The 16,055-nt window shown below is 36.1% G+C and overlaps 1 protein-coding gene across 2 annotated transcripts; it reads right to left on the bottom strand.

Moving 5' to 3' along the window:
• Positions 1-201: 201 nt before the first annotated feature.
• LOC149181259 (uncharacterized) lies at positions 202-13,260 on the bottom strand. 2 transcript variants are annotated; one of them, XM_089418294.1, is made up of 7 exons: positions 12,961-13,260; positions 6,836-6,946; positions 6,508-6,689; positions 1,203-1,327; positions 925-1,011; positions 739-831; positions 202-568 (listed from the first exon to the last, which is right to left on the bottom strand). In XM_089418294.1, the coding sequence occupies exons 4-7, from the start codon at positions 1,248-1,250 to the stop codon at positions 377-379; spliced, it is 420 nt and encodes a 139-aa protein (XP_089274420.1). In that variant the 5' UTR covers positions 1,251-1,327; positions 6,508-6,689; positions 6,836-6,946; positions 12,961-13,260; the 3' UTR covers positions 202-376. The 2 variants fall into 2 exon arrangements, with proteins under 2 accessions (XP_089274420.1, XP_089274419.1); XM_089418293.1 differs by lacking the exons at positions 6,508-6,689; positions 6,836-6,946.
• Positions 13,261-16,055: the final 2,795 nt, after the last annotated feature.

The following is a 16,055-nucleotide window of genomic DNA, read 5'->3' as shown; positions in this document are numbered from 1 at the left end:
AATATCATTAAAGCAGATATCACAATTCAAAATCATTTGTAAAGAAATTTAAGAGAAATTGACAACATCCATCCAAAAAAATAACAATGTGTCATTAACAATTTTCAAAACATGTATAAAATAGCAACATAATACTAATAAAATCAGTGTTATTTTTAATCAAAACAAGTAAAATTCAAATATGATTAACAAATCAAAATATTTCATGAATATCGTTATTCTACGATAAATTAACAACATACATAAATCAAACTCATCGTATGATTACAAAATCAAAATGTCTCATTGATATAGGGTAAATTCACAACACCCATCTAAACATAACAATGTCATTCTACACAATAATTTCTTCATAAAAAACAATGCATGTGCATGCCTAGCTACCACCACCAAGATCATCCTCATGATCATCTTGACCATCCTCATTGCTCTGATCCACATCATCACCAACACCGCAACTATCATCATCATCTCCTCCTTCACCACCATCATCCTCATCCTCATCATCTCCTGATATATGTTGAACATAATTTGGATCATCGTCTTGGCAATCATTACCTATAGCATTCTGACAAAAAAATCAATATTACATGTTAGTATTAATTACATAACACAACGCATGTTTTTGTTATACAATGTTAACCATAAAATGAGGTAGGATATAATATCTAATAGTACTAAAAAATAAATGAAAATATGGTTTAAAAGTATATTGGAAATCCAACTAAGATTACATACCATAGAGTCCATCCAAACAACAAATTCAACCCATCTCTTTTGCTGCAGCACCTCCTTTTCCAAATGATTTGGAGGTCTTCCATATTTTAGTTCCTATCAATCAGTAAATATGGAGAAATTAGATAACAATGACTTTCTTCTAGTACAAAATTTATTAAAAAAATAGCACATGTTTAATATACTTACAAAGGTTGTTATCAATGCTTTTAAACCTTTCTGGCCACTACGATGAGTGACTTTTGTCTTGGTTAACCTCGCTTTGGATGCCTTGTCCTTAAACATAAACCAATTCAATTTATTTTCACACAAATACATGTCTAAGATACTTATAAGTATTAATACATTCTAAATAATGTTTAATGAAAAATTCAATACCTCAATTTTTATTTCATATATCTTATTTATAACATTTTAATGATTACAATAATACTCTTGTTACCAGATATTGTCAGAAGAAATCTTACAAGACCGCTACCTAAAAACATTGGACAGTTGAATGCATTAGTTAACATGTTTGAAGAATTCTATCTTCAAATCTAGATCCATCTCATGTGATTCCCGTATGTGGTATAAATTGTCTTGAAGGTACCTGCATCATTCGACACAAAGCTATTCAGCACAATCGTTAACAAAAAACATCACAACTGCACAATATGAACGGTGCATCAAAATTGGCATTCACACGTCTAAGGTCTTTTTGGCATATGTGGTGTGGGTATAAAAGGTTTCCATTAAATCTCATAAGCCTTTTTAACTATTATAAATAAACCACTAAAGTAAAACAAACAAATCAGTTATAAGAACTGAAAAGAAAGCTTGAAAAAAGATTAACATTTTCTAAAAGGCAAACACTAGAACACACTTCAAAATACTTTTCCTAAAATACTTCTTCAACCTAGCATCAAATTTGAAGGGCATGGTCATATTTCAATATGAAGTCATACTATATTTTCAACCCTTCTATGTTGGCAAGTTAAAACTAATGTTCCACCAAGACTCCGAGATAGGGAGATGCATGTCTGGGGTGATGCACAGGGGGGGCGTGTGAGAGTACCCTCAAATATTAGGTAAAATTAGGGGGCAGGGGGATATGGGGGTATATAATTTTTTTAATATATATATATATATATATATATATATATATATATATATATATATATATTCAATAATGAAAGCATAAATACATTGATCCGTACATGATTGAATTAAATAATGAAATACACTAATCCATACTCATCATTCATACTAATACATACATCATTCATTCATACACCACGAGATTCAATAATGAACTAGATTGATCCATATTCATCATTCATTATTCAACATTCTAGAATCTAAATTGATTTAAAAATTAAATTCATCATTCATCATTCTAGATTCTAAATTGATTTAAAATTTAAATTCGTGATTCTAGAATCTAATTAGTACTAACCAAAATAGACTATAGTATATACTTAAGCCTAAAGATTGGAATAGTAAATTGATATAACTCAAACTTGGCCAATGAGCATTTTAGGAGTGCCATGGCCAATGAGCATTTTAGGAGTGCCATGGAGGAGGAGGTGCAACAGTTAACTGGTAAGTCAAATAGTGCTGCGCAGCAAGCTGAGTAGACATAAGCTTAGTAACTTCAATGAGTGAGTTAGAGATTGCAAATTAGTTTAGGTTTTGATATTTGTCATGTGTTGTTCTTTTTAATTTTAATTTTTTTTTATGGTTGTTTTATAATTTTTTTTAATTTCTATATTACAACAGTTACTAGAAAAAAAATTAAGCAGAACATGGCCCCCCTCAAAAGGGGTGCTTTTGGGATTGGTGCTCTTGATTAAATGGTAGTTCCAAACCCCAATGGAAACATCGCAATTCGCTCATTCCTGAAATCCTAAAAATTGTTATGTCTGATGCATTTTGAGTGGAATCTGAAATTTACTTTCTCCATATGAAATAAAATGAGGTCAGAACCACTCTCAAACATCCTAAGTAAATTAATAGGGCCCTAGGGTTGAATGTTGAGCTTTCCCACTCATAAATTATTGTTTCAAGCAAAATTAAGGGGGAGCACCTAGCCCTTGTTTAGGGGAGCTGCCCAGAAGCACCCCTTTTGGGGAAACACTCCCCACAGTAGGGAAATGTTTCCCCCTGCATCTCCCTAAAAGGGGGCGTGGGGAAACGTGTCCCTGAGCATCTTCCCATCCTAGGTGTGTGGGAAGCGTGGATACGTGCACCCCACCATAGGGGACACATCTTCATGGAACACTGGTTAAAATAAACTATTGTTTTCTTACAAAAGCAAAAAATGGATCAAAATTTTAACTATTTCGTATTTTATGTTTAGCACAATTGCAAGTCATGTGGTAGTACTAAAATAGGATAGATAAACAGCAGTGTTTTTTATAATCACTACATAGTCAAATTCCTATCAATCTTATGTGGAAATGATGTAGCTTGAAGTATCTAAATGCAGTACCAAAGTAGAATTGATACCAATAACCAAATAAGGCAGTGATAGCACAAACAAAATTTGTTGTAGCATCAAACTACAGAACTGTATTATCTAAATTTTTTCCTGGTAGCACTCTCATTTCCGTAAAATGTTTTTAATTCCAATGAACAAAGACTTGCCTGACTCGATAACGAAATTGTGTTCCTTTGACATCAAGGATTTAGAAAAGGATTTAGAAAAGGATTTAAAAAGAACCAATCATAGTAGAAGGATCATTACAGGATCTAAATACTAAAAAATAATCACCATAAAAGAACACTAAACATTAAAAGTTAAAACTAAATATTGGAGTATCTAAAGAACAGAACCTAATTATTGACAAAAACTAGACATTAAATGAAGGATCGTGGGATGTATGACCCAGTGCCGATAAGAATACAAAATCAACTTCTGCATTCCCCTCATGACCCATCTGGATATGGACTTAAGGAGACCAGAACCAATCTTAATAGATTAATTACAGGATGTAACTGCACAAGCCTAGTACTCCATGAGTCTATCCCCCATCTGCTTATACTAGATATAAACAACACGTTTGTAGAAAGTTAGAAAAATACATTGTACAATCAGGTTGAACTCAATACAGATTCAATTGGACCTACAACACATTCCAGCCACAAAGCTGGAAAGAGCACAATAAAAATAAAAGCAAACATTGAATCTTATCACTGTTGTGGATTTTGTCCTTAGAATGACATGAGACATTCCAAATATGATGCCCAATCTGATATGTTGGCTCTTCTAGCATGGATGCAAAGAGAAAGCAATTACAGTACTTGATCTGTTTTTTATAATATAAGACTATATTTTGCTAAGAAAACAAAGGTATACAAAAAAGCCCACATGCATTACATATCGAATATCATTCCTTTGGGAAAGCCCTAAAAGCCAATTGTATGTGGAGACTAATATCAAAAGAGGACCTCTGGAATCAGATTCACATTCAGAGATATATTGAGCCCAATTCAGCAGAAGACTAGATTGGAAACCCAAACAAGGCAATCAACAATGCATCCATATTATTGAAAGTACTGACTATAACATTCCCTTTAATAGGTAGATTGCTGGCATGGAAGGTTTGCAATGAGGCTAAGGCGAAGATCAGTATAGACCCACGGATAAGCAGTGGAGCTGAGTACAAGCTGCCAGAAGCAGTGATAAACTCTCTTCAATCTAGACCAGGCAGCTGGACCAGGAAACTCCTCCATTTGCCAGCAGGATTGGAATAGCGCTGAACAGAGAGAAGACTCAAAGGCCAAGAAAATATTCAATCAAAAGGATTTATAAACAAATCAAAAGTGTGCCATGCCTATATAAAAGACTCTGATGATGAACATGTCTGGTCTAAAATCCAGCCTTGGGGATTTACACTCCAAAGTTAGGATAAGAATCATGTACCCTGGACAGACCAGAATGCACACTCTCATGGTGGAAGCGCATCTGGATAATAACCTTTCTAAAGTTCATTATTTACATGCAGTTGGCAATCTTAAATAGAGCACCCACATAGGAAGTTCTTAAGGGAAGAAATGGATCAAGTCTAAGCAAATGTATCATGTGTTAAAGAGTTGAAAAGAACATAGACCACTTACTGATATTATGTCCTTAATAAAGGAAATCTGGATGGTTTGACAAGGATAAAGGACTGTGGACAAGGAGGTTATGCTGAAGAGTGCTCTAAAAAGTGGTAGCAAAACTCAGTCCTCAAAGGCCTTCCTCTAACAGTATCATGGGGAATCTAGAAAGATAGAAATGTTGAAATCTTTGAAGACAGGTATATAACTCTTTCAATGTGCCTTCCAAGGTCAGTCAATCTTCTCAAACTTCAAAGCTTTTTCATCAACCCCAACACAGAAAAATTTGATTCGTGCTCCTATGGACAAATCTGGAACATGGGGATTACTTTGATGGAGCTAATCAAGGTACCCCCCAAAAAAGGGAAGCCATACGTGTTCTCTATCTCAATAACTCTCACTGTATCAGATTTAAAACAGATTTAGGTGAGGATCAAATAACTACACCGAGCTTATTTCCCTAACAATACTCTAAAAGCTAGCAGCCCACAGTGGCATTTAAAAAAATACCAGTGTTTGTTGGCTCATTGTTGTTATATAGTGTACCCCAGATCATCTTCTACTAGGTTGGAGCACACATGGCAGATCTGGGCACCTTATATTACAGCAGCATTACACAAATCCATGCAGCATTAAATTCCAAACAGCATAATGATCTGTTGGTGAGAATGCAGCAATAAATAGACAGTAGGAGCACATCACAAATTTTACTATTCCAGCAATAAGGGCACACACATGCATGTATGGACCAGCCATAAAAAGAATAAGATAATTTTATCATTATACTTCAGGTTAAAGATAAAGTGCTAAAGTTAGATGAGTGATAATGGACATTCTCCCTCCCATTCTTGCCATTTTAGTTTGGCGGAGGATGCGTAAGCAGGCTCGACCATAAGGGAGAGGTTTTCAAGATTATCCTCTCCTCTCCTCTCCCTTATGGTCGAGCACCCTAAAGGGTCCTTAACAGTCGAGCCCCCTAAAGGGTCCTTATCAATCGAGCCCCCTGTCCTCATAGCTGTAAAGATAGAAAATCCAGCTCCCTTTCATAGGTAGCAGTCCTACTATCTATTTAAGGATTTTTAGAATGTTTCAACAAACCTTTCTCTGATACCATTATGAATTTTTGTCTAACTCATTGTAAACAGATTCTTCTTCTAGTGGAAACTAACACTGTCTAAATTTAAAGGCTAATCAAAACTGCAATCTGAATCTCACTAAAATCTACAAACACAGTTGGAATACATACATTGGAACACACAGATCAATGTCAAAAACACCTGTTACTGCTATTCCAATACTGCTGAATAAAAATCTGCTAGAAAGGATTTTGTGTAAGAACTGAAACTAACCCTATTACAGATCCATACTCTCACTCTTTCTTATAAGTGACACCTAGGGTTTATAAGTGACACCTAGGGTGGAATATGGGAAACAACTTCCCATATTCCACCTTCTTTCAGATAGCAACAAGATCTCATCTCAGGCGATCTTTATCAAATAGTTGGTCACCGTGGCTAGGTTCCTAATGCAAGTGCTGGAGACTTTGTTCTTTTGTAGCATCTTCTGATTAATATTCTCACTCGGGTAGAGAGTGATCAAGGCATGGAACATCTCCTTAGTCAATTATTTCTGAACAATGTAAGGGATTATAATGTCCTTCAACAATGAATCTAGAATGACTAGTTTCACCTTGGTTGCCTTCTTGTTATTCCCAACCAAGCCCTTGGGATCAATATAAGCTTTAGAGGCTGCTTCATTGAGACTCGATAGATGAACCTCCTCCATCAGCTTCTGCAGCCTGCACTTTCAAGGTGTAAAGTGGGATGTGCCTCCTAACCTGTCACAGTCTCTGAGACCAAGAGTAGTCATACCTGCAACTCCCAGAACACAACTATATCAAATAATCAGCTAGAAAACAAATAAGATCAGCATCCTATCACAGGTGCATATAGCATTTTTTAAGGCATAAATCAACACTCCCAACCATTGGAGGACTGAGGGCATCACATCTTACAACCTGTTACAGATTTGGATCTCTTCAATCTCTGAAGACACTTGGGCATCACACCTGTTGAAACACTTTGACAACCCCCTCTTGTAGTGAACTGACCTTTCAATATATGGAGTCCTGAAAGGTTTCATAGAATGTGCTTTGATACCATGTTAATTTTCAGATCATGGTAAGCAGATTCTGCACTAAAAAATTAACCTAAACAATTTCTGAAAATATTATTCTATAAACACACACTGCTGGAAACATGAACAACAAATACACAGATTTTGACTCTCAATCACATCTATCTTCTATGGAAAAGCTGAAACGAAAAAATATACTGCAATAATTTGAAACTAAAACTCATTAACCATCCTTGCAGTGTGCCCCACGTCTCGTTTATAGAACAAGAGAGCAGGGGAAATACATTCAATGTAGAGACATGCAACGGTGTGTCCTCATGGACTAGGGCACACTTATGCATGGATAGATCTTCTTTGAATAGAACAAGAACACTGAAGTTAAGTGGCTGCATGACATCATGTACCTAACTCACCTATACAACTGTGCCCTCCCACAATAGATAGATTCTAGAATATTCATGCAATGTGTTCTCATGCATGCACCTTGCAAGATTGTCTTAACTTTAAGTGTGCCCCACTCATGCAGTGTACCTTAACACAGAATTGTGCCATCTAAAGATAGTGCACACATGCACCCTTGCCTATTGAATGCCTACATAACCACTACTGCACCTCCACTAGCACCCCTTAATGTTCCTTAATCAATGCATGCTCCTCATCACGCAATCTGCATTCTGCTGCACACAGTTTGGGGTTGGAAAACCTTTATGGAATGTGCCATTGCTGGAAAAGAAGAACTTGAAGCAATAGGTAAACCCTAACAAACTTCCATCCCAAATTTTGGGTTGTTTATGGGTATATGTCTCGCAACAAGTTTGTTGATGTCTAGTTTACAACTCTGACAGTCCATTTCATTGTAGATGGAATTAAATACTTCTCATAAATTTGGTATCTATAAGATTCTAAAGTGTGGACCAATAAAATATTTAAGAAATGGCTATATTTGTTAGGTGATGGAATCAAGCAAGACAGTGAAGAATTTTTTTGCCATACATGATCCAAGAAATTTTTTGTTACTTGTTGTCCTGTTACTGCCTTTCTTCAGGGACTAAAGTGTGTCTTCTTGCTTAATCTATCAAGTTGTCTTCTGGATCTGCCCTGAACTAGAGCTCCATCAATCTGCAAGGACAACTTCAAATTCTTCTCTTCTATTGTGATTTTCAACAACTACTAGCAAATAGCCATTCCCCTGGCTAGTCTTAAGAAAACCATCTAGGAAGTCTATAGAAATAATTTCATATGGTCTTGAAGGCACTAGGAGTGGGCATTGTTAGTTGATCTAGGTATCGTGCACAATGAACGACCATGTACAAACTCGTCCATGTTGTTCCACATCTGTGGTCAAGACTCAACACACACGTTTGCAAATTAGCCAATGCCTTATTTACGTTGAAGTGTTCATATTTATTTTTCTCCCTTTGGAACACAAGCATTGTTAAATCTATACATTAGTCCCTCTTCAAATCTGTCTTCTTTGAAAGATTTTAGTCATGTATACCTTTGTGGTTTAACAGGGATTTTACTATTGGACCCAAATCTTGGTTGCTATATAGAATTTTGTATATGCCTCATTCACTAAAGTATTTATCTTTACCAGAATTGTCAAAAGGAACAAAAGGTCCTGAGAAAAAATCAACACTGTTGTTCTGTGAGCTTTTCAAGTACATGAAAATTGCTACAGGAAATCTATCCATTCGAAGTGTTGAATTTGTTACAGCTTGGACTTGGTTTACATAAATGACATGGTTTATAGTTTGAGTGGATAATTGTTTCTTTTCCCTGTAAATAATATCTCTCTGGTTCTTTACTACCTCCACTATAGAAAACTTCTCATCATATGTAGGGTAATTTACCATGGTGCTAGAGAAGTTTTCCAGTGGTATGTTACTGGTCTCCCTTGTTGCAACAATATCTATCCCATCTTGTATCCTGAATCATCGACTTGAACTTCAAGTGATGATTGAAGTTTCCTTGTATCTAAGACCATGAATTGCATATATTCTTCTTTAAGGCTTTAAATGCCCACTTTTAAATTGCAGGCTAATGAAATGCCTCCCCTCACACATGGCAGATCTGGGCACCTTATATTACAGCAGCATTACACAAATCCATGCAGCATTAAATTCCAAACAGCATAATGATCTGTTGGTGAGAATGCAGCAATAAATAGACAGTAGGAGCACATCACAAATTTTACTATTCCAGCAATAAGGGCACACACATGCATGTATGGACCAGCCATAAAAAGAATAAGATAATTTTATCATTATACTTCAGGTTAAAGATAAAGTGCTAAAGTTAGATGAGTCAGTTCTGTTTTATTTTTCAGTCTTTCTGAATTCATTTTTTATCAGTTAGATAGAGCACAGATCCAGAGATCTAAGTAATATATCTATTTTTATAAACCCTAGGTGTCACTTATAAGAAAGAGTGAGAGTATGGATCTGTAATAGGGTTAGTTTCAGTTCTTACACAAAATCCTTTCTAGCAGATTTTTATTCAGCAGTATTGGAATAGGAGTAACAGGTGTTTTTGACATTGATCTGTGTGTTCCAATGTATGTATTCCAACTGTGTTTGTAGATTTTAGTGAGATTCAGATTGCAGTTTTGATTAGCCTTTAAATTTAGACAGTGTTAGTTTCCACTAGAAGAAGAATCTGTTTACAATGAGTTAGACAAAAATTCATAATGGTATCAGAGAAAGGTTTGTTGAAACATTCTAAAAATCCTTGAATAGATAGTAGGACTGCTACCTATGAAAGGGAGCTGTTAGGAGGCTCCAGGGATCGGATGCTGTGATCCATGCTTGAGAAAAGCACAATGAAGTTTCAAGTTGTCGGGTTCTTTGTTAGGCTGTTGATCTGTCTTAACTTTCGTTTAGGCAATATTCCAATGCAGTAGTATGGCTACAGTCAATCTCAAATACATGGACAGATTGGAAGGTCCCTCTTAACTTCATCCCAGGGAAGTCTCAGGTAACCAGCCTGCATCCATCTTAACTACAGATCTTCCAAGCATTTGGCGGGATCAAATTTCTTTTCACTCTAAAAGAGGTTTGCACCTCAATAGATTTGATCCCTCTCGACACTCGATAGATCTGGAGTTAAGATGGATCTAGAGTGAGAAATTATTCTTCAAGGCTGAGAATAAAGGAGTGTGCAAAGGTTGTGCACTTGGCCAGCATGTAAAGGATGTTTTCCTGGCTGTAAACATAGGTCAAGAGGGGTTTCTGACCTAATCAACTCAAATGTATGTGGGCCCATCTCTTCAACTTCCTTATCAAGTAACATTTACTATGAATATTTTATTGATGATTCTTCTAGGAAGTCCTAGACTTAATTCACAAAAGCCAAAGGAGTTTGATACCTTTTGCATGAAATCAAGAATCAAGAAAATGTTGATAGTTCCCTACAACCCTCAGTAGTTTGGGGCCTTGATTCATTATCTAGTTCTGCTCATGTGTCTCTGTGTATAAACATGTCTCATCATTGTCTATATTTTGAATAGGTATTCTCACAGAATTTTGAAGGATAAGACTGGAGCAATTCAGAAGCCTCAAGTAACACATCTTTGAGTTTTTCAGTTGTCATATCTACATTCATATTCCAGATGGGAAAAGGACCAAGTTGGAACCTTCTAGTTTAAAGGGCATTTTTGTAGGTTAGAGTGAAACCTCAAAAGCTTATAGAATATACATTCCATCTCAACATAAAGTAGTTGTGAGCAGAGATACCAAGTTTGAAGAAAATGCATGGTCCCCTAAGTCTCAAGAACCTCCAATAGTGACCATGGAGGCAGAAGAGCTTGGTATCCCAAAAACAGATCTGCAGAAATAAAAAAGATCATGAAACGCATACTTAGATCAGCAAGCTTTTGGAAGTGCAAGGGGTGCCTCTTTACCTTCAAGTTCAGCTAGAAAGCCTAGATGGCTAATCTAGACATTAAAAGAGGCAACAGATTAAGTTGGTGCTCCAACTACTTCCCTTCAAATAAGCCACCCTCCTAAAAAGTTCCCTAGTTATGTTGCACTGATATCTTTCATTATTGAAACAAAACCTTCTAGTAACGGCAGTAAGGAAGCAAGTACTACAAAATGCCATGATGGAGGAATACATCTCCTCCTAAAGAATGATGGGTAGGAGATAGTGCCTAGACTAGTGGAGAAGTCAGTATTTGACTCTAGTTTTTCTTAAAACAATCATGCATGGTTAAGCATGCACCAGATAGCAGCATATAAAACTGCAAAGCTCGGTTTGTGGCTAGACGGTTCTCCCATTAAAAAGGAGTTGACTATGAGGAGACTTTTGCTCTTGTTACTAAATATACCTCTATCAGATTTACTATGTCTTTCACAACAATCTTCCATTGGATTTTATATCAAATTTATGTAAAGACAACATTTCTTAATAGGATGATTAAGGAGTTATATGAATAAACCAACCAAGAGGCTTTTAGGTGAATAGGCTTGAGACCCATGTTTACAAGTTGAAGTAGGCCCTTTATGAGTTGAAACAGGCACCATTTGCATGGCACTCCAAGATCGATGAGTAACTTTCAGATTTGGGTTTCACTGAGACAGATGCAGATTCTAATTTTTACAATTTGGTAGATCATTCTAATCTACTTGTTTTAGTCCCATATGTAGACAATCTTACACTCACAGGAAGTTAAAAGGAATCTACAAACTGGTGCAGGGCAAAATTGGCAAGAGAACTTGTCATGACTTGAAGCACTAGTTGCTGGCTCTAGGGGTGTAGCAAAGTGCAGGTGAAGTGTTCCTTGGACAGAAAAAGTATGTAATTGAAATTCTTAGAAGATTTAAAATGATGGATTGCAAACCCATGGCTACTCTAGTGTATGCAATTGAAATTCTGATGAGATTTCAAATGATGTACTGCAAACCCATGGCTACTCCCCTGTGGTAGTGAATCCATTATACTTTGCTGATTCTAATTCAGATTTGATGAACATCTGTATACATGCAATTGATAGGTTTCCTCATGTACTTAGTTAACACAAGGCCTGACATTTGTTTTGCAGTCAACACTTTCAGTACATGGTGCAGCCTACGCAAGTTCATCAGGTTGCCACAAAACACAAGTTCTAATACTTGGAAGGGGGCAGTGCATTTTGCACTGAGATATGTTAGTGATGCAGCTTTTTATTCAATGATAATGGAATAGCATTAGCAGGGGTTCTCGACAGTGATCTACATGTTCTGTGCATGTTTTCTAACTGTGTCCGTTTATAGGCTCAAACGACATTCAGATTACAGTTTCGATTAGCCTTTAAATTCAGCCTGTGCTACTTTCCTGTAGGAGAAGAATCTATTAAACAAGTGTTACTAAATTCATCAGTTGTTAGTAATTAATTGGATGAATGACAGTAGTAGAAGATGAAACCAAACGTTATGTCCGTTTTTATTTCAGAGTGCTTTGAACATGTCTACAAAGAATTAAATGGTGAAGCAGACACCTTGAGGAAGGAAGGACTATAGTTGGCTGAGGGTTCAAGGTTATGAAGTGAAATCAAGGATTGTCATATCTTACACGAACATATTTCTTCATCCTCGAATGGGGATTCTTATGACAGTCAGTATTCTGAAGATGATCCAAGTGCCTCAAAAGAAGAATTCTGAATTTTAGAGAAGTTACAGGACCCTTCAATCAATATCAATGCCTTCTTCAGGCTTAGCAAAGAATGTATATTTTTGTTTTGATATTTCTCGAAGCTTAAAGCATTTACATAATGTATCTCTTTATACTCAGATGAAATAAAAGATTAGAAAAATTGAGGGAAAATATATCAATATCAATCGATATGTAAGCCAATAAATGCGCTAAAAAAAACACAGATTGAAAAAATATGCCTGCTGTGAGTCTGTGAAAGCAAATATAAGCAGCACCTCTTCTGGAAAATGTGAAGTGGAAATACAAAAAAAAAAAGACATCGTGATAAGAGAATATGGGTTGAGAGGGACAAAAGAAATCAAGGCTTAGACTCACCTCTATCCGATTGCATATGAGGATCTGAACCAGCCGCATCGATTATCCAAAAATGCACCTTTGTCCATGCACCGATCAAGTCAATCCGCCGCCTGGAAAGAAAAATAGCACAATGAAAATATTTGCAAATGCGTCTACCTGAAAAGAGGGCGCGGCGTAAGAGGTCCTCCCGAAACCCCTCGGAGAAGGATATATCTGCGGACCTGAAACCCTACATCCGATATAACAACCCATTTTAAGATATAAATGTTTTAAAAAGTTAAAGAGCATTGTCGCCGACCCTAAAACCCTACATCGTATATAGAACTAGCATTTGCACAAACCGGTGCAACGTCATAGAAGTAGTGGGATATGGAAGTAGGTTTGTGCAACGTCATAGAAGTAGTGGGATATGGAAGTAAGTAAAAGTAATATTTTAGTAAAATGTTAAATATGTGTTGTATGAATTAATAATTTTATTATATAATTAATAAAAGAATTAATAGAGAAGGGTTATTATTTTAAAATTTAGGATATAATTATTAAAAAAAAAAAAAATTGAGAGGAAATATTAGTTTTAAGATCAAAAAAAAATTAATTAAAAAGAGCGATAAATTTTAGGTTTACTTCTAAAGCCTCAATGCGAAAGGATTATATTAGAACATCCTAAAAAGTCTTTTAAGAAAAATGGTGATTAAAACCTTTTCCAAATAAATTTTAAAGGTTTAAAGCATAAATATAATAAAAGCCGGCATATATATGTAAATAGTAATAAAGAGGTCGACCCCATAAAACTGCCACGTTGCATATTGGGATCTCGTGAGTGGCGTTTTTTTTTTATTGTCCATGACCAAACTTCCGAAGCCTCTAACTTGCGAATTTATTTACACCATATCCATTCAATTTAATTATTTACACCATAACCATTGCAACTTTTAATGTCCATGACCAGACACACGTCTTTAAAACTTGTGATATGAAAGGCGTGACATGGAAACTGTGATATTATATTAAGGTGTGCTATGATGGAGCAGTCGAGTCTGCAACACATATTGCAATCGGAGGTTTCAAACTGACAAGGCTTCAAAAGTTGAGATATGGTGGATGCGATATTAATGGCCAAATGTGGAGAATTAATGGTTTTCGATAGAATAAACGCATTCGTTATTACTAATGGTTTCTTGAGATTTCTCTCATAAAAGTCTTGGATTATTATATAATCGGTTATTTGCTAAGTTATTCGCTCTGAATGTTAGTTACTCTCACCCTTGTGTTTCTCTTGACAAGTCAGTCCCAACAAGCATAATTCAACAAAAATGTCTTGGTCGACCAAACCCATGAAGAAACCTGTTGTTCAACAAAAATCAGTTGCTCTTCCCCCCGAGTTTGCAGAATTGCTTGCTTTATTTACCGATACCACATGCACCTCAAACACCGGAACATCTACCTGGGAGGCCACATATCAACTTTTCGAAGATGAAGAGCCGAGAGTCACAGAAAGAGTAGTCATAGCCGAAGATTCATACCCAGTTTCTGATACTACATATAGTGATCTGGCCAATTCATTCCTCCACAGAATTGTTGCTCAGTTGAACATCCTTCGTTACATGGATATGATCACATGTGTTGTTGACCATCTAAACATCACTGACAGAAACTTTATGACCAAGAGGAACACAATCATCGGCTCTTTCACCAACAAAGATTCGACTCGAATGTACCAGTTGTCGGCAGCTCAGAAGAAATATGATAATGACTTCATTGAAAAATTCATGAAAGAAAATCAGGATCAATCTGAAGTCATCAAAGGATGGAGAAGAGATGTCAGCAAGCACAAGCGAGAAAATAAGGGTATGCATTCTATAGCTTCTCTTGTCGGTCCATATTGTTATGTTGCCACTATGATATGTAGATTATTTGGTTATGTCAATACCCAAAAGTTTTCAGACCAGTGGGTACCCTTGATTGATGCAGCTATGTTATGGACTAGGGGACTGTTCTATCTAATAATTTAAGTATCCAAATCCTAGATTATAGGAAGAACTGTAGTTTTTTTATTCTAGAAAACATTGTTCCCCCATTTTACATGAGTGCCTATGTAATGGATGTTATTTTATTTACTTCTGATTTCCCATCCATGGGATGTAAATGGACCATACAGGACCCTATGTCTATCCACGTTTATCATAGTATTCTCCGGGAGTCAAAATATAGGAAAAAGAGCATCATTCCTTTGTTAATTCTCATACAGAATACAAATTAGATGCATGGTGTGAAGGAAAATGAAATTTACAGGTTTGTGGTTGAAATTTATTGGTGTATCTATACGTGTATCTATAAGTTGTATTTTCATAGTCCAGGGGTTAGGAATACATAATTCCCATCCACTTGAGCTCAATTTTATCTCGCAAAACTTCATTGGGATCTACCTAAACACATATGCAAACATAGGTGAAAATGCCTTTCAAAAGTCTTTCCCTGTCTACTTTGACAAATCTTCCAATAAAATTTCCCACTTTTTCTAAGAGATCTAGATGGGTAAAGTGAATGGGAAAACTGGGAATCTTACCCATACTAGAGTAGTCATCGGCAACATAGTGAGAGGATTGAAGTTGGGAAACCATGGCTTCACTAGAAGACCAACTCATCCACAAAACCATGGACCTTGGTCAAGGATTTTTTTCTTATCCTCAAGACATTTGAAGATCACCACAAAAAAACATGGGTCTACATCCACCCAAATCGGCGTTCATCCAATCCTATCATAATCGAACAGAAAAACGCTACTTTTTCAATAGAAAATGGGGAATAAAAGTATCACCCAAGGATAATGACCATCGCATCAAGCGCTTAATCATAAGGGAGGAACAATAATTTGACAATCACACGTCCTTGATTTCTGTTGATTTAACTCTGAACACTCACGTAATATTCTCTTGCTTGGCGAATTAAACACCACTGAATGGAATGGACAAGGATTGAGCCAAACCCTAGATGAAGCCCACTTCATTCTCATCTAAACACAAAACTATATATACGTCAAAGCTATTACAATAGATTCTGACTGTCAACACCTCGAGGTTCTGTTTATATGTGGCTACCTTTTATGGTTACTA

Source organism: Pinus tabuliformis, chromosome 3_2 (genome assembly GCF_031772625.1).
Source record: "Pinus tabuliformis cultivar Carrire ecotype Pingquan chromosome 3_2, CPIR1, whole genome shotgun sequence".
In the NCBI taxonomy this organism is placed as follows: Eukaryota; Viridiplantae; Streptophyta; class Pinopsida; order Pinales; family Pinaceae; genus Pinus; species Pinus tabuliformis.
This window is presented reverse-complemented; position numbering and strand designations above follow the sequence as displayed.

What these genes read in the sequence shown, in the direction of transcription:
- LOC149181259 (XM_089418294.1), bottom strand. Translation starts at nt 1,250, where the DNA reads ATGTTAACTAATGCATTCAACTGTCCAATGTTTTTAGGTAGCGGTCTT. An exon ending in AAGCATTGATAACAACCTTT is followed by an intron (nt 832 to 924) that starts GTAAGTATATTA and finishes ACTGATTGATAG; the next exon opens with GAACTAAAATATGGAAGACC. An exon ending in TTGTTTGGATGGACTCTATG is followed by an intron (nt 569 to 738) that starts GTATGTAATCTT and finishes TTTTTTTGTCAG; the next exon opens with AATGCTATAGGTAATGATTG.